Below are 23,151 nucleotides of genomic sequence, written 5' to 3' on the forward strand. Positions count from 1 at the left end.
CTTGGCAAGTCCAGCCTCAGCAGAAAGCACAGTCTGTTTTTTTGTTCTTTGGAGACAATTTTAACCCATGAAAGGTGCTTATAGAAGGCAGGGGGTGGTTTTCTGGGGTCGTTTTTTCTCCCTTTGTCAAGTTATGTACCGTGTAGGGTGCAGTTTCTCCAGAGAGAAGTTGGCAAATACTCCATCCAGAGTAATCCTGATGTATATCCAAACCTCTCTCCAAGTGAGGCCAAGCACTTTGGCAAGTGCCTTTTGGAGCGAGGTGTTGGAGAGCTGACAGCCAAGGCACTGCTGAATGGGCCAGCACAGAGCCAGGGCTGGTGAATGGTGCAAACACAGCCCCAAGAAGCCATGCTTGAGCAAACAGGGGTGATGTCAACCCTAGCAACAGATGGCCAGGCCGCTTCTCCTGCGCTCCACGGGCTGCCTGAGTGTTCAGAGCTGGTGAATGAAGAACAATAAGGGTAGCACAGGGTTAACTGCCACTTTTATCCATGGTTTTGTGCTGGCTTAGCTCTTTCACAGCAAAATGTCAGTGGCTGAATTGATTATTTTTTTTTGTTTTGTTTTGCTGTCCAGAGGAAAGAGAAAAGTGGCCACAAGCAACATTTAGCTCTTGGGGCCTCCCGCTAAAAAGGGGCATAATAAACATCCTTCCTGCAAATGTGGCAAAAGCAATTGAAGGTGGAGCTGTTCCATAGAGGTTTCTGATGCTGTTGCGAATTGTTATGGGTCAGTTGCTATTTCTAACATAAACCTCGGATGCTTGGGGTGGCTGGAAATGTCTGTGTTAATTACCATTAGGCTGAGGTCTTGTCTGTAGACACAAGTTGTATGGCTTTAACTACACCAGTATCATTAAAGCAGTACAAATACCCTGAAGTGAATGCAGTTACATCGGTATAAATGGGCTTGTTTATCTCATAATCTATGCTAGAATAAAGCACCTTTATACCAACGTAATTGCACTCTCTGGGGGTTGTGCCAGTGTAAATGTTTTGGTACAAAAATCAATAACTGGCGTAGTTGGAGGCGGGAGGCTGGCTGGGGCCTAGGGGCAGGCCGCCAGCCGCTTCCAGACTGAATGCTCAGCTATTTTACTGGGGTTTTTTTTTTAAGTCTATCATTCTTGTCTCGACCTAGAAATAAGAATTGAATGGGAAGTTGAATTTATCTCCGTGGCAGAAATAGGGGTCAGAGGTGCTGTCTCCCTGTTTGAACTCCAGCGGCCGGAGGGTGAGGGGCTGTCAGAGCCGTGGGAGGGGAGAGGTCTCTCCTCGCACACAGCCATGGAAAGGGGCCAGCAGGCAGAGGATGCCGGTGGAATGTCAGTGATGGGAAAGAGGGTGATGTAGCCTGAAGTACGGGATTCAGAGCTGCTTCACCGCTTTCTGGGGCTGCTCTAATTCATGCCATAAGGCCATGCTGACAGCCCCAAGTCCAGGAGGACCTGGGGTGAGAGACAGTCCCGTTCTGCCTCCCTCATATGCCTGCTGGGTTTTATATCTTAGGACACAGAGGGTGAGACTTCTCGTGTCAAACTGTGGTCTTCTGCATCTACGCTAGTCTTGTATGCTGCTTTTGTAGTAGCTGGAGAGAGATAGACACCCCTAAACTGCATTTTATCTCCTCTTAGCTTGCATATCTAGAACAAACCATGTGAGTCATGCTTAAGAAGTGCCTGCTTTCTCTTCTTTGACTGCAAAAGGATGTTTGTCAGCCACGCAGGATGCAGGTGAGTCCAATGACTCTTACCTGTACTGCTTAACCAGGGTCCATTTTGGTTCACAGCACCTGCACTAACCCTTGGCTTTGAGAGGGGCTTTGGTGGTGTGGCTAGGAGTGAGTCATACTTACTGACTCTTGGAAGCATTGAATCTTACTTCTTTCTCTTCCTTCAACTGACAAAGAAAATCTATTTTGAGGTATAGGATGTCTTAGTGAACTTTCAATGAGTGATCATTTCACTTTTTGATGAGCTTTTGTTCATTATTTTGTTGCTGCCTCAGTTCATTTCTGCCTACGTGTATGAGCATTGCCTGTGGAAGGGAAGTGTCAGCTGTAGTTCTCCATGTATCCCGGGCTTTGTACCACCATCACGGCTCTGTGCTGTAGCTACCTGAGCTGTCCCAGTGCTCCAGCAGTGCACTCAACTCTGTGTGTTTCTGTTAGCAGGTATCATGGACTTTTTGAAAATTGTTGTTGTTCATGTAATTAGACCTGTGCCTATCCTGGCTGTGATGGAGCACCATCCCAGCTACCAAGCAGTCTCCAGTCTCCACTCTCAGTTCCTGCATGTCTCCGTGATACGCCAACACGCTGGCTCTGAGCTCAGTGCAGAGTGCTTAGGGTAGATTTGGGATTTAAAGAGGCTGACAGTGATTTCTTCCATCTTAAAAGGTTTTAAATGCCTAATCCGTTTGCTTTTTATCAATCAGGTATTTTAATTTCATATCCTGGGTACCTACACCAGGTACAACCTGATTCTGTTGGAACCTACTGGACCAGTATCTGTCTATCCAGTATCTAGGGCTGTGTTATTGATGTAAAAAGAATACTGCTAGTAAAATGAATAATTTGGGTGAGTGAGTATGCCTAATTGATTCATCAAGGGTATAGAGCACAGACACTTAAAAGCGTTGTCACAGGATCCTGCTGTGAAAGGCCACTCAGCCTCCTGCCACATGAAGCCCAAGCAGCAAACGTTCTGCATGTTTTAAGGAGGTATTGAGTCTTAGCCTTAAAAACCCAGAAACTCATGGGTTTTCCTTGCACAGAGACTTTCTGTCGTGTATTTGTACATTATTTTTACCCATTTTTTTATCCCAAAAAGGAGTCTCAAAATTGCTCGCATTCTTAAAACACTGGCCTGAGAGACTAAAGACAACAAGAGTTTTAAATGTTTTTCTGCTGTGGTTTATGCCAATCCTCCACATGTAGTTTTACTTTTAAAGATAAGATTCCCTATCTGTAAAATGGGATAAATCTGTTTAACCTGTGAAGGAGTTAACCTCATACCTCACACAGGCTTTTGATGCTGAATTCATGGACATTTATGAAGTACAATGTAATATTTGTATGCTAGATATTGTTAAAGAACGTGGTATTGAGGTTCTCAGATTTTCCTGGATTTTTTTTTTGTTGTTGTAATCAGTTTAGATGCCTGTTGAAGACTATGAAGTCACTGAGGAATGAAGTTTTATTTCCAATTTGATAAAACATACTGAAAACAATGGAAAACTTAAGTAACTTAGTGTTGTTTTGTGTTTGTGTCTGAGGCCGTTTTATTCCCTTTAGGGCGGAACAAAAATCGTAACTGATCTGTAAATCAACCCTTTGATGTGGTAAAACTGCCAGAAACAAAAACTGCTCTGGCTGAAATGATAGACACTTATTCTGGCTGACAACTTATACTTTTAATTGGAAGCTGCAGCTTTTGAAATGAATTGGACAGGGTGAAATCATCACAGTCTTAGATGTAGACAATGACAGAAGCCAGTACATTCAGTTCTCTCTGCTGAGGCTTGTAGCTCACAGAGAAAGCTGCTGATGTTACTGGATTGTGAGTGAAGATATTTGCCCTTCACTGAATAATGAGCTTGCAATCACGTTTTGCTGGAATAGATTTTCTGTACAAATGAAACTTAAATCAGAAGGAAGTTAAATCTCGTTTCTTACTCTCAGATCAAAACCTTCATGCTTGAGCACATCGTAGAGAAGAACATTAAGCTCACATTTCTGTAATCGTACTTGTTACTCAAGATTTGCTCCTGATAGCTTAAACTACTCACAAAAAAACCCCACCCATGCAGCCTTAAAAATGGAAAATTGATTCATTTTCCCCACTTCGCAAAGCCTTTCATTATAAAGGGGGACCAAAGCAAGTAGAAAAGAACTGCATGCATCCGAAGTCACCAAATCTTTCCACTTGTTCCCAGGGCTCGGACAACAATGCCACTATGAAAATAGCTCTGAGGAGGAAGAGTGTACTGGGTAATGAGATGCAAATGAGAACACCAAGCATCCCACTCTGCTTCAGAGCCTTTGTGTCCAGTAGTGCGATAACAACCAGCTTTTGAGTCACGATAGGTTAGCACAGAATAGGTTTCACAATGGGTGTGTGTTTTATCCTCATGGTTCTCCACAGCTTGTGGTCAGCAGGATAGTTAAACGTGGCATCCATTTTATTAAGTAGCCGCCTAGATTAAGACTAGTTGAAATAAGAGTGTTACAGTTATGTGTAACAAAACCTAGTGTGAGACCTTGTAAAGGGAGAAGGACTTTTTCTCTTATTTAACCTCCTCTGTAAGTTGGTTTTACCTACTCACGCTCTCATACCCTACACACCAAGGCATGTGTATCCAAGGGCTGTGTGGGAAACTGAAGTCCTTGCTATGTCTTTTGTGTTCTTTTTCAGTGACAAGGAACTAAGTTTTGGACAGGTCTTTAAAAACATGTAGGAATTAACAGTTACCTTTGCGTCACAGTCTTGCTTACTTCTGTCTCTGTAAATCATTCCTTGCTTTCTTCATCTCCTCATCTTGGGCATCTTCACGGCTGTCATTTGTCTTTCTCTTAGGATGGTAGTATATGTGACATGCTATAACCCTTGTTGCACTCCCTCTATTACCAGACTGCAAGTCTTCTGCTGAAAAGTCATCAATGCTGGGACCTTATCAGAGCTCTCTGCCCAGTTGTAAGCAGCACATTTGCCAAAGTTCACCTGTGTGACTGCTGTCAGTCATCTTCTTGGTTTATCAATACAGATAATTCTTTTAAACCTGGCTTGTTTCTTTTGGTGCTTTCATACATACATGTTTCCATCCTATTCCATTCATATCTATCTTAATGTTTTTGATAGGGATCTGTAAAAGAGGGAGGTAGCTAAGGAGACTCAATTTACTCAGTTGGAAGGACTAAGGAAGGAGATTGTCTCACAGTTCTGCCATGCAGGTCCAGGAGGACCCCAGAGCCCCCTTTGTGGGACCAGGGGAGAAGCACAGGTGAAGCCTGGATCAAGACACACACATCCCTCTTTCAGCTAGGTGAACATCATTGTCTGAGGCCTTCAGAGGGTGAAGAAGTGGAATACGAGGACTTGTGCACTAGCCAAGAGTAGAATAGTCTTTGCTTTGCAGAGAAAAGCAGTCACTGTTCATGTTCCAGTTTTACTATGCATTTCTGCTATTTGTTATGTGCTGAACTACAAAAGTGGGGGGGTCAGAGCTAATACTATATTTTACCCACTGATAACAATTTAAATAAATCCCTGCACAGAAAGTAGAAAGGAGCAAAACAGCAGGGCTGTGCTTCAGGCAGGAGAAAGTAAAAAGCAAGTGGTGGTTGTCCTTGTGGCTGCACTACTTCAGCAGCAGCTTGTCACAGCCTCTGGATGCATCTTCTGTTCCAAAAGCAGTCCTTTTAGTAGCACCACTCCATCCGTCCATCCTATTCCTCTTCCTTGCCTGCAGATTTACTGGTACCAAGGACCCACTCCTGCCTCTCCACTCTGACAGCTTTTCCGAAAGGCTGAATATTTGAATTATTTTCTATACTTACTTAACGATAAATTTTGAAAAAATGCTAGTGCTGTTATGACTGAGCTTTATGGGGTTATTAGTAATAATATCTTAGTCTTACACAAGTAATTTTTTCCTTTGTAGATCACAAGGCCCTTCACAAATAAAGATATCAGTTATCACAGTTTTATGGGAGGGGAAACAAGCACAGAGATTTAAAATGTCTTGTGTAAGGTTACAGGCCAAGACAAAGTGTGAGCTGGAGACCAAGCAGAGGTGTCTCAGCATGGTTTCTGAGGCAGGAGACCACCTTGGGAAAGGCAGTGGATCTTGACAGTGCTGAGGTGTATCTGTGATTTGCATGTCATGAAAGAAGGCCATATCTCTTTTCTATGAGGCTTCTTTCTGTAGCTCTGCATTCTGCCTCTGGATCAGGAAGGTCACCTCGCCAGTGAATCATTTTTTTATTAGACATGAAGATGAGATTGACTTGACCCGGGGAATCTGCAGTTAGCACAAGGTGCTGCTCTCCCAGTGCTGTGGCTTTGCTGAGCTGGAAGCAATTGCTGGTAATGAGGGATCAACGCCTCATTTCTTTTGAGCACAGTTGGGGAAAGAAGCTGGGTTTGTTTTCTATCATCAAGAACAGCGTTCAGTTGAGGGGGTGTGTGGAAAAATGCAAAATCACTTTTCTTTGAAAGGTAATGAGGGTGCCCAGATTAGGAGGAAAAGCTTGACAGCTGTGCCCTGCACATCCTCCACACCTCCTCCACCACTGAAGAAGGTAAATACCAGGACTTCATCATGTTGTGACCTATATATATGTTATACAAACGTACATTAGAGACTTTTTTTTTTCCTTCCTTTGTTATTACTTCATAATATACCAGAGTTTGAACAATAGCCCATGATGTACTCAAGCCCAAGGTGAATAGCCCCTTTCCACTGAAAGTGCCACCTCCTGCCCCTGCTGCAGGTGTTATGTAAGTCTTCTTTCTTGAAAACAGGGAAATTAATTATCATAAATTATAACCAGAGCCTAGTTAGGCTCAGTCATTGCTTTTGCAGAATCATGAGGCCTTTGTGCACAAAGAAATTAAAGAAAATTGTATAATGGTTATGTGTGCTGGTTACTAAGCTAGCCACCAGTTACATATATTTGTAGCTATTTCTGCCAGTAATAATTACATGCTAATTATAACCCAAATAAAATTCTGTAATTTCTCCCTGCAAACGGAAAGGATGCAAGGGGATGTTAAAATCTGTGCTGAGGCATCATATTAGCAATTTGCCTTTTAAGCAGCACTGCACTTTTTAAGGGAAGAAAGCAAAAGATCTGACTATTGTTTCTATTCTTATGTATTCATTACAGCCTAAATGAAGAATTTGAACTTGAAAACCTTTTTATTCTGCAAGCTGTGAACTTGCTTGTAAAGTCTTTTAGGAGAGCTAAGCCCCTGCATGTCAGTCCCTCAAGGGCATTTGCTCAGTTGTTTCAGAGCATCACAGCCCTAAGGGATGGCTCGGGCTACAAGGACACTACTGAGAAATTGTCCATCAGTTGTGCTAGAGGAGCCAATGCACCCTGGGCACTGAGTGTTATCAGTCTTTTAATTTAAAAATTGCAGCTGTGGGCTGCAGACTGTGTTTGATGGTGGCTCTACTACCCTGCCCATGAGGGGTCACTTCTGAGGGTGGCATTTTGGGGTTGCAGTTTGACCACTACCTCAGCCTGCCTGAGTTCATACACTTCAATGAGATACCCAAAGCTGTTTGTGGTCCAAAGTGACCACAGTCAGGTGGTGACTGTGGTTTGTTAGAGGCAGGTCTGCAGGCTTCATCTGTCCACAGCTATTTGGGACTTGTCTTTTTCCCGGTCAAACCTGACTCGCTGTCATCACTCTTTCAGCAAGTAGGAGTAACTATGATAATGTCCATTCCAGAAATGTGAAAGAATTGGCACCTTAAACTGAACTCCAGCAGCAAGCACCTATTGAGGGGTATTATCTGGGATTTGAACTATACAATTGGGAGATAACAAATAAAATGTCAGTGGTAAAGAGCAGGAAAAGAGGGTGAAGAAATAACCCTTGCAGTCACAGAACTATTTGTCTGATCCATGTCATCTGCAAGGCTTTCAAACGTACTTTGAAGGACAGTATAATTAAAAACATGGAAATAAACAGAAAATGGGATAAAAGTGCTTGTGGGTTTGCTAGAGGTAGTATCAGCTTATCTAGATGTCATTGATAAGATAAATGATATTCTAAGAAATGCTCTGTGGCCATCCACGTGGGCTTCAGTAATGCATTTGATATGGTTGCGCTGCACAATTTATGAGGTACAAAGATATGGAGATTAATAGTTAAATTGATAAGTGCATATGGGTCTGTCGTTACCGACACCCGATCCCCGGGATCTCTGCCACCCAACCTCTATCGTTGGGTGCCATCACAGACACTGGCTTCAATATGAAGGATGCTGCAAATGGCGTTTATTGTGCAGCTGCAATTGCTTATATAGCACAAGCCACACCCACAAGGCCCCTCGTGGGCAGTCTGAGCTTTCCGTTACATCGCGAGATCTTCCGCACGCCGATCCCTGCCTAGGGCGGGCTCTGCTCACCACAACATGGGTCTGGCTAAAGAGGAAATAAAAATGATGAGTCTTGACGGAGGAATTTGCGTGCTGAATGGCACACATAAACAGTTTATTTCAAGTATTGGCTAGACAAATGATCTTGTTTGGTGGTTTCTTCAATGATACTGGCTTCAAAAGTGGGAGTTTACTTTGATTCAGAATGAGCAGGTATCATCCGAACAGGTGAGGTTGGGGGGAAAAAAAAGAAAGAAAGGATCTGTGAGAGTTTAAAGAGTAGAAATTCCTTATTGGAGTAAATGAAACTGTACATTTGAGGACAAATAGGAGGATTGCCACTCTCTGCTAGAAAGCCTCATCCACTGGAGGCTAAATTAGTAATGAGGCTAAATTAGTGGGGCTGTGGAGACGTCATCTGAAGTGCAGTGTTCAGCCTCCATCCATCAGGCTTAGAAAGGATGAGGGCTAGAACTGCACTGCAAGAAAGGCAATGGCAAACTCATTAGGTAAGGGGAAGCCAAAGGAGCTTTGGCTTCTTTAGCTGATGAAAATTAGGGTGAAAATTGCTTATAAATGCAGTATGTCTGGAAACTGGGGCTTTCAACCATGAGGTTGTATTCCCAATCAGTCTTCCAGGAGGAATGTGGGGACCAGAAAACCTGGCTGCTTTGAAAATGGAGAGAAATATTTAGGATAGTAGTGGCTTTGCCTGCAGTTGCTGAGGACTGTGCTGGCTGGGTTTTGAAGGGACGAAAAGGAGTCCCTCTGAGTCCCCTATTCCACCAGGCTGAACAGACTGGCACACCATATTGTCATGTTAAACAGATTCTAGGAACAAAAAAAGCCAGAATCTGCCTTTAAAGGAAAGCATAATCCAAATTCTTCATTGAAGTAAATGTTTGCTGTGCATTTTGTGCAGAGTTTTGATATTTTCAGCAATAAGCTGAGGGAACTTAACAAGAGACAGAAGGGACAACCAAAGAGGAATAAAAAAGTTTTGCTTCAGCTTCTCTTTTATTCTTTTTTTTTCAGGCATAGGCACACATTAGAAAACATAACTGCTTTTAAAAGCAATCATTTTTATACCTACCTTATTTCAAAGAGGTCATTTCACCCTCATTGTCACCTCAGGAAAAACAATGAGGCAGCAGCCCTCCACATAATTGCACAGGCTCGCCTGGTGGGTTCTCGTTCTTGTTCAACGAAGAATCACTCATTTAAATCAGAATACAGTCTTTCTAAATTAGAGGTTTACATGTGTGATTATATAAAGTGATATGTTTGTTTACGTCTCCAAGTAAAATGTACATCATTTTCTATCATTTATCTTTGGAATTCAATTTCATTTGGACGATCCCTAATTTATTGCAGGAGGTGAACGTGCTGTTACAGTGTTTACAACGCCTCTCACTGCCTGTGGGTAATAAAATTACCTTGGTTATTGGTATTCATTTTGACATTTCTGTGGTTAGGAATACACAATAGTTTTACATTCCTGAATATATGATAGAAATCCTAATGCTATTGTTGTGGCTGCCTCTTTATTTTTTTTTTTTTTTCCATCTGAAGTCCTAAATTTCCTTTCAAAGAGTAGCAGGACGGTTGACAGCTGATGACTGTATTTTTTGACAGATGTGTACTCTTTTCTATGTTCAGTACACGTATGGAAAAGCTGGGTTCATACCTTTATGTGTACAGTTAATAAATATTTGAGATTTCTAGTAAACTCATCACGTTCTCATATGAATTTTTGCAAATTCAGCTTAGGGGCTGTGTTGAACGAGCAGTGATTATAACCAGTCACTGAATTTATGGAACATTTTTGGAAAGGCAGTGTTTGTTTTACTTACTCCTTTTGTCTGTTTAACTTGTTGGATTCAAAGACCCATATACTCAGCAAACAATCCCAAGGCATTTTTCTCCCCAAACAGATCTATCAAGGGTAACTCTACAGAACATTTCCTTTGATATATTCATGTGTTTTTCTTTCTGTATCCTTGTTCCGTACAATCTTTGAGAAGGGCAGACTGGGCAGCACAGCCACTTTGGACTGTGAGAAGATAGCATCAGTGTTGCACAATGTTTGAAGCATCTTGTGGGGCACAAGAACTCAGCAGAGAAAGCTCTCTAATTTTACATGCTTATTTCCACTTAAGAATTGTTTTCTTTGAAGATGAAGAGTGCTGTCTTCATCAGGAGAAAGTTTCCCCCAGGAACCAGGGGCTAGAAATCTTTGAGACAAGACCTTGGCTAATCCATCCAGACCGTCTCTGTGTGGGTGTGAGGAATAAGCCCTGACACAGATGGTCCTGTGCTGCCTGATGGTCCTGGTTGAAGACCCCAACACTACCAAGTGGAGAGGGTATAAAACATGTATTGATATGACTTGCAGCCAAGCAATATATTCTGAGGTTTCAGTCAAACCCTGCATAATTACCTGATGTCCCTAGTCATACTTGTAACCCATCCCTCACTTGTGTTTTTTTAATGAAATGTTTTTTATGAATATGCACAGCAGGAAAAAAGGAAAAAAAAAAAAAAGAAAGAAAAAAAAAAAAGAAGAAGATTAGAAGATTTAATAATGGACAGCAAAACATGATGTAGATTGTATCCTGTTAGTCTTTTGTGGGGGAAAGGGAAGATGTTGCTTTCTTGCTCAAATTTCTAACTCTATGAAGACACTACCTGTGATTTAAAACAGAACATAATTGGCTTCTTTTACCTTAGCCTGCTTGTTACCTATCATACACTCATTTCATATTTAATCTCAACAAAGTTTGAAAATGAGAAATTCATAAGAGTTGTTTAAAATTTCATTTTTAAAAGATTTACTCTTTATACCATAAAATTTGCAACATCTGGAAGTGTTATGCTGTCTCTCCATACCAACTTCTGTTATCTTTAAGCAGTACTTTAGGAAAAGCTCAGGTAAGGTTATCCATCCACAGGTTGAGTGAAAATAATTTAATTTCATAAGGAGAAGGCTATTGAACTCTCCTTGGCTTCACAGATGTATTAAGGAAATTCAATCTGTGTTAGAAAATAGCCTGTGGCAAACTGATTTTTGGTCTCAAGTGCCATAGTATTGAAAAATACGTGAATTTCTTCTAAGCCAAAGATCAATTTAGTTCACTATCACACCTACAGCCATGGGCTGATCTGGATGTGTAAAGAATAAGCATCAGAAGAAGGAAACTCACAGCAATATTTCCCTCTGGTACCACTGTTCAAGCTCTCCAGTGCTTAAAGATTTCCTCTGCCATAGACTTTGCATTTAACAGCCCTTTGTGAATTTTGATTCTCTGTCAAACAATTAATTAATTTGTTTCTAACAGAGATATTTCAAATAGTGCATATATAATGAACATTGATAAACCTCAAAGCTAAATATACCTCTGTAAATATGTGTGGTTTAGGATCATTTTTAAAATTCATCTCATAGGGTAGATGTAAAATATCACACACTTACATATACATATTGGTATATATGCATGTATTAGTATAGCATGGTCTATTGACTTAAAAATACACAGACATGCAGTAGTTTTATATTTATGAGGACCTTTCTATGAAACAAGAGTGCTGAGAGAACAAAAAGGCAGAGTGTGGATTATTCTGTTGGAAAATACCAATTGGCAATTGGCCACCCTAATTAAAGCATTGAAGGCAGAGTTAGCAGGCAGGTTTGCACTTGTCCAGGTGCCATCACCCTTTTTGACTGCAAGAACAGAGGTCACAAATGCCTTGAGTTTTTCAGAACAGAAGGTGTTAAGAAAACAAAGAAATGCTTAACTTTTCCAGCATAAAAATTAAGGCTTAGGTGCATAGTCTACTCTGGCTGACTAGCTGATAATTTATGGAATTTATAAAATAGTGTTGCTGAAATGCTGGGGTCTGAACCCCGAGCCCCCGAATTAAGGTTGACATATGGGTGATCCCCACAGCCCTTCATACAGAGGTGGTGAGTTTGCCTTACAGCTTCCCCCCAGGGTGCGGCCGGCCCTGGCAGGGAGGACCGAACGGGAAAGGGGCCGCACCTGAGTTGACAAAGGTCAGATGTCTGCTTGGGGATAAAAGCTGGGACCACTTGCAGGGAGTCAGGAGTGTCTGTCTGTGGAGTGCACTCCCCAGAGCTTCCTGGTTCAGGGAAGACCTCCTGACTCTCCCTGGAGCTGGGCCCCAGTCAGTTCAGACCTTTGCAAATGCGGGTCGATTGGGTGAGAGTCGCCATGTGGGCGCCTTTCTCTTATGTGTTTAACTTGCTGGTCTGGCTGTTTCCCACGGCAACTGTGGGCAACCTTGGGTCACTGTTTGTACCACCTGTTGTGGGCCGAGTCACATCTTTTGTGGGATTGTTGGGGGTGGTGTTGTTTATGTACCAGCTGATTGATCTGTTAGTATCCCCAGCGGTCATTCATGCAATGTCCTTCTTGTCTACAATACAGTCTGTGTATTGGTTCATCTTCCTGCTGGCTGTATCATTTTCGTTGGGCCTGGTCATTGGCAAAACAGTTGCCCAATAAATACATGATCCTCAGATGACAACTGGGGCTAGTGCACTTGCTAGTGCACTTTTGGCTTTATTTCCTCCATCTTCAGTTGTCACCTTCACTTTGATCAGCATCAAATTCACCTAAGATTTGAAAAGTTGCTATTTGCTTTTGCTCTGTCTGCACTTCTCAAGATCCTCACCTTGCTTTCATATTATCCCACATTTTCTGTCAAGTTAGTAATGGAAACAACCGTAAACGTCTCTGTTAGCTTCAGCTCATCCTATAAAATATATTTGTATTTCAAATAATGTACAAACCAAACCTTGATAAAGATTGGCAAAAATGTCAGAATTAAGATTAAATTTTGGAGCTCTTGTATGATTACATGGCAGTATCACAGCCTCCTGAGGAAGGTATAATTTGGATATGGAAATGGAAATATAGTTACTGAACTTTTTGAAACTAAAGACATTGGCCTCAAATTACATTTGAATATAAACCTCTTTTCCTTGCTTTGTTTATGTTAAATAGGTTAATAATTTTCTGTGTTTTTTCATGTAGTCTTGACTAAAAATAAGTATGCAAAAATTACATTAATTTGAGAGAGATTCTTAGCTAGCATAAATTTACAGAGCTTCTTTGATTGCAGTGGAATTGAGCCAGGCTTTGTTTTACCTGCCTATCATAAGACCACAATGTGTACTTTTGTGTATTCCTTAGATAGAGACATTTAGCACAGCCACATGTTTAAGCATCCAAGCAAAACTGCTGTTCAAAAAACCCCCAATATATCACAAAAGACTCAGTTTGTCTTTTGTGACAAACATTATATCAGACAGAACGTCATATCACTCTGAATAACAAAGCATACCTTGGCTGACACAATAGAACCAACAAGCTGCTGCTCTCTCATTCAGGTTTGCTGGATTTATTATTAAAAAAGGCAGTTTCTACAAAAAAATTATTACAAAGCATTAGTCATACTGTTGAGTTTATAAGGGTTGCTGATTTTATGTCATCTTCAATCATCTATACACACACAGGTACACAGACACACACGCATCCACACACATGCCTGGTATTAATTCCAAATATCAGACCTATGATCAATTTACAGTTTGCTAAAAAGTTATGTTTCCTCCTTTGCACTTTAGTAACTGGATGCTTCTTTCATGTGAACTGGCTTGTGGGTTTTGATCTCTTTCACTGAGCTTTTCCCTTTTTTTTTTTCACTGTACATTCGTGGTGTGCCAAAAAGGATTATGCCAAGCATCTCTGCTAAGTGTTGCTCAAATGTCTTGATCACATGTCTGAGAACTAATAACTGGTGATTTATTTCCAAGATGATGCATTGGCTGAAGATTGTATAGGCTGATGTAATGGTTAAAGTGTCAGGATTTCTTAATCTTGGTCCTGCTCTTTCTTCTGTGTCACTGTGGATGCACCTAAGCTGTAAGGCAGGTCTGCCTTGCTGCCCACCCCAAATTTCTGGTTCTCTCATCTAGATTATAAGGCATGGGGTAAAGGACTCTGCTATTTTCTCACCGTCCGCATGCTGAGCTTCCTTTCAGAGGGGGATAATGCAGGAGAAGATGACAATCCTATCCGGTGTACAGTGAGGTGTTGAAAGGATGTTCCCCAGTTGGAGCCAACTGAGACTTGTCACTGTGTCGTGCGGTATAGTGGGATGTTGTGTGGGGTGAGCTTATTCACCTTCCATCATTTCCAAGCTCTGTAATGGGAGGACAACAATAATTGTTAATTTGTTAGGGTGGGAAAAGTACTCCAGTAGCAAAAGTAATAAGTATTGCAGAAATGCAAGTTAAGAGCATATAGTTATATACAAGAAGAAATATTTGGTCATTCCATGTTTTGGAATTTCACAAACCAGTTCATTTATATAGCCTGAAGAACAGATGTACCAGGATGCCCAGAGAGATGTTTTAACTCAGAAAGTCAAAGCAAAATAAGAAATGCTGGGAACAGAATCACATAACCTTGCTTGTGAGCTGATGGTTTTATTTTAAGTAACTTTTCTATCGGATCCAGTTTTCCTCTTCACTTTCATGGCTGTTCTTAAAGAATCATCACAGTTGTAAGTATCATCTGCTGCCCTTAGTAGGACCATGATGTTTCCCTGGAAATTTGAGAAAAACTGTTTGAGAGATGTCCTATGACTTTCGAAGCTTGTTAGTGTTTTTGACTGTTTTGTGATAAATGCCTGCTGTATTTCCCAGCTGGCTTTGGACAGTTGTCCAGATGGCTGTGTCTAGAAGAGCTATGGCAGATATTGAAGATGGAAAAAAAGAAAGGGTCATTTTTTATTGTTGTCCCCTTGTCATTTTATATCATAACCAGCAGTGCAGCCTAACATCATTTCTTTGGGTTTATTTTTCTTGGTGAGTTATTTTCTTTAGATAATACTTTTACACCATGACAGAGTATGACGATTTAATACAGTTAGAGAACTAAACCTGGGATATATTCTCCTGTGCAAAGCCAAGTTTCTCTCAGTTGCCCCTGTATCTCAAAAATAAAGTTCTACATCCATATAAGTATTACTATTATTATAGCATGGAGTACTGAATTTAGGAAGGAGGGACACAGCAAGTTTTTCATAAAACCCATGAAGTTAATTTTTTTGAGACTGGAGTTGTGAAGCTATGTGAAGTCTTTGACGTAACTGCAATGTATTTCTTTTGTCCAGTTTTGATGCCTAGTCTTACGCAGAATTCCTTGGGAAAAAAAGTTTTAAGAATCTGAAAGGCCCAGAGTAGCATCTATACTAATACATGACCAAAATGAAATAAATATGATCATCAAGTAGGTGATATCTGATTTTGCATGTAGAGATATTTTCAATAGTCGTGTTGTGAGGTTTAATCTAGCTGTGACTTCAATAATGTAGATGGAAGTGAGCAGACAGGAGACTGCAACAGGGCCACCGCTGGTGTTGGACGGGAGAGTTCCTTGAGTAACAGGAATGGAAACTGTAGGCCTCGACACTGCACACACAAATGACCAATTTCTACAGAGTATTGTAGCAACCTAATGAAACTGCCCAGAACTGGCAGTTCATGTAGAGCTGTCTTTAAAGCAAAACCAACTAATTGTGCTAGCATCATACTTCAGGGTCGCATCTGCAGAACTGATGGTGATGGTCTATTTACCTGCCTGTTTAGACCGGCTGTTAAGTCTGGATGCTAAATCTGTTAAAATCTGCTAATTTTAAAATATAGGCAGTGCTGTTCTAGAGGCTTCCCATATGTTCTTACACCTCTTGTAGAAGGAAATTCAGGTCTGAAGGCTCTCTGACCATTATTGTAGTCAAAAAGGCTCTACACTGAAAAAAAGTATAAAAAAGAAACTTTACTGATAACAGTTGTTTTGTAGTTGTTTGCAGCAGCAGTAGTAGCAGCCGTAGTAGTAGTAGTAGTGGTAGTAGTAGTAGGCATTTTAGTTTTACCCCTTAAAGACTAGTACTGTTCATTCTGAGAGCTAGTGATACTGTTTCAGATGTTAACTCTTGGTTTTCAAAAGGAATATGAATTTGCCTGCCTGAAGAGAATGTTGAGGACAGGGACCTTCTATAACTTACAGCTACATATTTCTTATTTAGAGAAGAAAGTAGGTGGAGTTCATAGCAGTCCATTAGGAAGGGAGCGAATAAAAGATGACATAAAAATTATCATATTCCTTATCGTGGTTAGGTTGTGCTTGATAAATATCCACAGTGACCATGCGTGTGATAAACAGCAGTATTTCAAATTTGAAATGTTTAATTCATGAATTTATTGGGCTGAACTTTTTTCATAATTAGGAACGTCTTCCCTATGTCTTTGCATTCTCTTTAGACATGGGGGGATCTTGTGTGAATGATACCAGTTTGTCATCTGTGCTGTCACGCCTGTTTAAACTCATGCAGTGAGTAGATGTCTCCCATATGGTGTAACTGTTTTGAATGCTTAAAATGGCTCAATTCAGGCAATACCAGTTGTTCTGGCTTTTCAGCCTTTTGTCAGCACCAGGTTCTTCATGTAGTTGTAATCATCCACTCCGGTTTCAGTGACCTTCTCTTGGGTGTCACTTCTGTCATCTAATAGATCTTGTAATGAGTCTGAAATATTGAAAGCAGAGTGGAGTTTCCTTTGTTAATTTAATCTCATTACTTCAAGTAATATTTTTCCCCTTGCCACCAAAATAAAGGGATTCCTCCAAGGAGAAGGCAACAGTGTATGAGAAGCAGTAGAAGAGTTCTGGGACTAGAAGTGTTATGTAAAATATTGCTGATGGGTTTTTTTGAAGACTTTGGAATCATCATGGATTTGTAGTTAGATGTTTGGCTGAACTGATTAAATAATAATTCCTTGATTACCGATCATATTTATTTTATTTTCTTGTTTTCTTTGGTAATCTTAGAGATGATGAATTCTTGAGAACAACTTTGCCTACTGTCATTATCTCCAAAACCAGCTTTATCTCTAGGAAGTTAGTCCCTTTATGCTTGTCAGAATATATCACAAAAGAAGCACATGATACATTTTCCTATTAAAAAAAAAAAAGTTTTGTATGAGGTAAAACTCAAATCTGCCCTTTAAATCTCTAGTGAGAACAAAATCAAAAACTAAGCTATGTTAATAGAAGATATGCATTGGTTTTCTTGAGGGAACTTTGGAAGTGTTTAATTTTCTTTCTTTGGTATAAATCTCACAAGAGGTTAATAATTTGTGAAAGTACATTGCTTTAAAAATAAAAAAAAGATATCTTGATCATCCTCATGTAAAAGGGTACTTTATTTTAAAGACTCAGTTTGAGCATGGAACAAATTGATGAAATTGTAGTACAAAACCTTTAATGCATTAGAATGATTACATTTGGAAATCATTATGTATACAAGTAGTTATTACAGAAATAACCTTCTTTGTCAAGTATTCTTGGCGTGGAAGTAATCAGCATCCTATCCCATTAATTGTTTGAGAACTCTGAAATCTTTAATGAGGTTTTTTATGGAAGGATTTCAATCAAATGCAAATGATTCATTGAAGCACTTAATCATAAGACAAATAGTTGTTCTTTAGTAATTTTTTTTATTCACTGTAATAAAGGTAGCATGTTAACTGTAGATACATGGCTAACTTTTTTTCAGTTACTTTTCTCACAGCATTTTTCTTTAAAGATTCATTGTTAGTCAGAATGTCATAATGGCTACACTAAGAAAAAAATTGCTTGACAGATGTCAAGAAATCTGTGTCTGGTACAGCTTCATATAGATTTTTTCCCTTCAAGTGTTTGAAAAATGAATTTATTTCTTCTGGTCGATGGAGGCATAGTTTTCAACAGTTATTGACAATCAAATATCATTTTTTTTTCACAGGTCTGATTACAACAACGTCAAGAAAATTGGATCGAGAACAGCAAGCAGAGCATTTTTTGGAGGTAAGATTAAGGGGAAAATATATGTTAAAAGGTTAACTGATTTTTGTAATTTAAAATCACTTCTTCCTGTTCCAGAAGAGTGGTGTTCTCCCTTCTCTCAATATGTGACAGACTCACACAAAGCTGGGAATTGCCTGATTATACAGAACAAATAATAGATTTTGCAATTCACAAGCACAGGAAAAGAATGAACAAATATGCACAACACTTGTTTCCCACTTCTAATCTGCTTCAGTTAAGTCTTTCATTGTAGCCCTTTTATTTGTGATAAGTTTAGAATATCCAGAGAAAAATATTTTTCATTTTAAATTGGTGGAATCACCCCAATCCTGCCAAGGTTTTCAGTCTCTCTTTAAACATGTTTAAGGTTTTGCATCTCAAATCTAACATACAAACTATTCTTGTGGATGAAAGCAAACTTTGACCTTGCTCACATTCACTGCATCATCGTAATCAAGGAATAATTTCCTAATTTTCACTTATTGAGATTGTCAATGACAATTTTCAAATTAAAAACTGACCTCTAAAAAGAGCATCTGAACCATTCCCTTGGTCCTCAGATGAATGTTTCTCCGTATAAGTAGCTCACATATGTTGTCTAAGGAGTGGTATACTTGTAAACTACCGTTTTTACTGCATGTGGTTTTGTTCACACCTCTGTACACTATGATGTGTTTTTTTTTTTTTTCCTTTGGGTAGAATATCCTTGACTCTGTTCCCTTGTCTATTTGTGAAATAAGGATTTCTTGCTTCATGGTGGTACAAGTGAAAAGGAACCACATTGTCCCACATAAATCAGTCATTCCTACTATATATTTTAGGAAATTCACTTCAAACCCATACAAGTTAAAAAGCTTCTGGACAAAATAAGTTGCCAATGTAATCACTATCTGTCAGCAAAACATAGTAAAATATACTTGTGTATATTCTATGGTTAATTTTGTTTGTTAGAAATCCCAGATTATTTCAGTTAGTGCAGAATGCAGGTGAGGAGGATTAATTTATTATTATACAAGTTTGGGATTTTTTTTTTTTTCCTTGATAATTCACTGTAGATTCTTACACATTCCAGACCATAAATAAATGGAGGGACATAAAAGGATTTTCCCCTTTTTAGGATTTATTAAGTTGAAAAGATAGTAAAGTAATCATGTGTTCCAATAACTGCAAGCTTTCTAGTTTATACTGTCAGAGAATATGGCAAACTGAATGAAATAGGCATTGATTTTGAAATTTATCTATTGATGAGAATCTTTGGTGTGTAAGTCTCTCTTGCATTTATATGTTTGCCTTAGAGACCTCAGTGAAACCTGCCAAATTCACATCTGCCAGAGGATTCCTATACAGATGGGGAAGTGTTACTATTAATAGCAAAAAAAAATAAATTATTACTTATAAGGATTAGGCTTTAGAATCATAGCCATCAATACAAGTTAATATATTCCTTCCCCTGAATTTTATCTCATTTGAAAAATAACCACCTGCAAGACTTTGAGGACTGAAGATGCTCTAGAGGGCAGTTGGTGTCATAGATTCTCCAAGGCTTGTGAATGGGGAGTCAAGCTGAGGGCAGGCTATGGACAAGAGAGACACCTGAGTGGGTTGTCCTGGAGCTACTCACAGTAGGGAGAGGACCACACCTCTGAGTTGCAGAACTCACCTGTGAGCGGTGTGCAAGAAGGGGAGTCGGACTTTTGGGGGGACACAGCCCCAGTGGCCCAATGAGCTGCTGCTGAAACATTGCTGCTGACCATCACCACCTCCTGGGAGCTGCATTCCTGGTGATCAGAACAAATAAGCTGCTGGGGACCCAGAGCCAGCGTAGCCAAGCTGTGCTTGTTCTTGTGGCACACTTGGAAAACGCTTTCTAAAATGCCTGCCTGCCTCTGTGTGTAATTAACCCCCTGGGGAGGACTTAATCGCCGAGACAACCATGGTCTCCCAGTAGTACAGTATTTCCCTTCCGGCTTCATTTCATACCCTTCTTCCAGTAGTCTGTCTGGTATAAAAGAGAGTAAACTTGGCTGCCTTTGAAAAGCTCTGATTAGTGCTTGACCTGGCAACCCTTGCTCCCCTTTGCCCAGTGCATGTGTGAGGCGCTAACAAACCTTTCCTAGATACGACTTTTTAATTATTTTTAATAAGCCTGTCTTTCCCCTGGTTGAATTTGACAGGGACACTATACCCGTACCAGCCAGTACCTACTGAGCAAATTGCATGACTAACAGTATTTACACCTCTTTCACAATAGTTGTTAGGAGAACAAGATGAAATAAGGTGGCAGATGTTAGCCATCGTAATTGCGTGTAGTGCCAATGCTCATCTCCAGACCGCTGCCTGTGATGGCTTAAGGGTCACTCCTCTGGAGTCATCTGTCCAAGTCTGTATCAGAGGAAACAGGAATTGCCAGTGAGGACTGGATGTGTAGTTTTAAGGCTGACGTGCTTAGGAAAGGCGAATCTAAGTGACTCCCCTTGGAAGTACCCAAGAAGTCTGTCGCAAAGTAAGTGCTGAGCCCAGGTCAACCGTGCATCTCTTCTTCCTTCCTCCTTTAGTTATCTTCTTTGGATGTATGGACCTGTGTCCACACGACTTTTTTAATTGTAACCAAGGCTGCTGTCACAGGGTTTGCACTTACCAAAGTGTTATGTGCCAAAGTGAGCACAGAAACATGTTTAGACCCTGAGTTAAAGAGGAAGTCAGAAATAAACTCTCCTTTATAATAATTGAGATTTTTGTTTGTTTCTTTATGCTTGTGCTGTTGTTTGGGGAGAATTTTTTTTTTTTTTTGCTTTGGGATTCTTGGGTGGAGAAACAAAAAGTATTTTTTGCAGATCTTCCATTGATTATGGCATTGTCAATGCTATTTTTTTTTTCAGCTCCCAAGCTGAGGGTGTAGTTTTTTGTGATACATTTGTAATGTCTTGCAAGGCTGCAGGTTTTATTTAGTGCTTGTTATGAGGCAGAAATTTTATGCTTAGGTTTAAAGTGGATGTCACTGGATTTTGTACAGGATGGTCTCCTGCTTCAGTGGATTTTTACAAATGGAATGGTTCTGCCTGAAATGGGAGGAAAAAGACCACTTTATTACTTCACTTTCTCACATGAAGCAAGCCAAAAGCATTTGGTTTATTTCACAGACTTTCTTAAAGACTGTAGTTGGGATTTAAATACCCATCTGAAACAAGCAGAGCAATTCTGTGAGTTACCTGCTTGATTTGGAAGTAAGTTAAAATAGTAATGCATTTCCAAGTGAGGTGCAATTGCAGGTTTCAGGTGATCTGTCTTTATTCTCCTTCAGTAACTTAAAGAGAATCACCTTTTTCTTTCCTTCTTTTGCTTCCTTCTTCTTCTGGGTATGTGTAGTCTTCTAATAATTTATATGTTAATACTTCATTCTGTCTGCTCTTGTATTATGCTGATTTACTAAGTAGAAGGAGCTGGAAGTGGAGAATATTAGTGGAGTTTGAGCTATGGAAAACCACAGAAAATAGTCTGGCTGTTTTGTCTGCACACATTTTTTGTAGATGCCTCATAATTCTAGTCTGACAGCTTTACAAACTCCAGTGATTTTGTTATGTGATTTTCTGCAAACAGCTGCTGGAGTGATGGAGGTCTGATAATAAGCATAAAAATTAAACCATTCCATGCAGGTTCTACATCCCTGTGTCAGCTGATTTTGAGATATCCAGAATATGAATAATTCCCGGTCAGCTTTCCAGTGTACGTGTGCAGCTTGACAGGAGAGGATTGTTGAATTCAGGCTACAGTTCACTGACATGTGTGTTCAGCCCAGGGAGTGAATCTGAGCACGTGCTTTCTCACCCTGAGTGGTTTCTGAATGTGCTGTTGTAGACGCTGAGTTACTAAGGCCCCAACATGGAAAGCCTCCGCAAAACACAGCCACTGCTGGGGAATTCAGTTTCCTGGGAATTGCTGGGGGAAGACCTGTATTTAGCACAAGAATGACCCAAAAGTCGTTACAGGCTTCAGTGTGCAATTCTAGCAACAGTCTTTGAAGCTTTGTGATTGGAGGGATAAACTATCTGTAATGAGTGATGAGCTCCGCATCCTCTTGGTAACTGTATATATATCAGTTGGTGCTTTTAAAGTGCTGAGGATATTTAACATCTCCTTGATAAATGCATGTAGTGCAGGCTCTTCAGTCATTTAGCTAGTTCTGAAAATTGTATCCATAGAATCTCTCTGTTTCTCCAAGCTAGGTTTAAATATACCACTGTAGGTTCATACAGGAATTCATCTTCTAACATTTGTCCTGGTGGAAAGCTTCTCTTTTCAAAGCATCTCTAAAGATTAATTGTTAGTAAGCATGGTCAGAACTTTAAGTCTGTTCAAGAGTGACAAAGCAGCTGCAGACAATAGGTGTGAAAATGCTGTTACCAGACCCTTAGCCTTCCAAGGTCCGAGTCATGTACCACGATTAATGAGGAGGAGAAGTGGGAGCAGAATGTTGGCTAAGCGCAGCTAATTTTTAGCCAACTTAGTGCTATCAAAATACTAACAGTGGCTCTCAAGTGCCTTGCTTTTGTTGCACATCAGTGTATACAAGCCTCATCAATCTTCCTGCTGTGGTGCTTGAGCATAGCTCTGAGAAGGATGTCAGTAACAGTGCAAGGGGTTGTAATGAAGATAAATTGCTAAATCCGATGTGAGTGTCAAAATAAACGGGATGAATGAAGCATATTGGTTTCTATTTACTGTAAGTACACAATCAGGGTACAATAAACTGTGTTACATGGTATGTATTTATATGCAGTAATTAGGGGGAAGCATAATAATCTGCTGTAATTGTAGCCTTCTAAAAAGAATTCAAATTTCCACTTGTTTGATGGGAAGTTGTAACTGTGAGGGGAATTTTGATGGAGGCACTATCATTTTATTCCACTTGGAATTTGGTCTGGAATATCACAGGGGAAACTACTGCTGAAAATTTTATGGCCATAGTGTGCAAAGAAGAGGGGGTTTAAAGTTTTGAAAAGCAGCATTTTAAAATAACACTGCCTCTCAGTTCTTCCCACAAACTCTGTGCTGGTGGTGGTTCAGTGCTGGGCCAGCACTGTGTCCTCTGCCATCACCCTCTTTCC

General features: G+C 40.1%; 1 protein-coding gene across 1 annotated transcript in view; it reads left to right on the plus strand.

Moving 5' to 3' along the window:
• FAT3 (FAT atypical cadherin 3) overlaps nucleotides 1–23,151 on the plus strand; it is a gene marked incomplete at its 5' end in the record, with an annotated part of 157,083 nt that overhangs the window by 72,783 nt on the left and 61,149 nt on the right. The window contains one exon of the mRNA XM_008936500.1: nucleotides 17,985–18,046. Within this exon, the coding sequence (XP_008934748.1) occupies nucleotides 17,985–18,046 (62 nt within the window). The remainder of the gene's footprint in view (nucleotides 1–17,984; nucleotides 18,047–23,151) is intronic.

Source organism: Merops nubicus, unplaced genomic scaffold, assembly GCF_000691845.1.
Source record: "Merops nubicus isolate BGI_N331 unplaced genomic scaffold, ASM69184v1 scaffold7203, whole genome shotgun sequence".
Taxonomy (NCBI): Eukaryota; Metazoa; Chordata; class Aves; order Coraciiformes; family Meropidae; genus Merops; species Merops nubicus.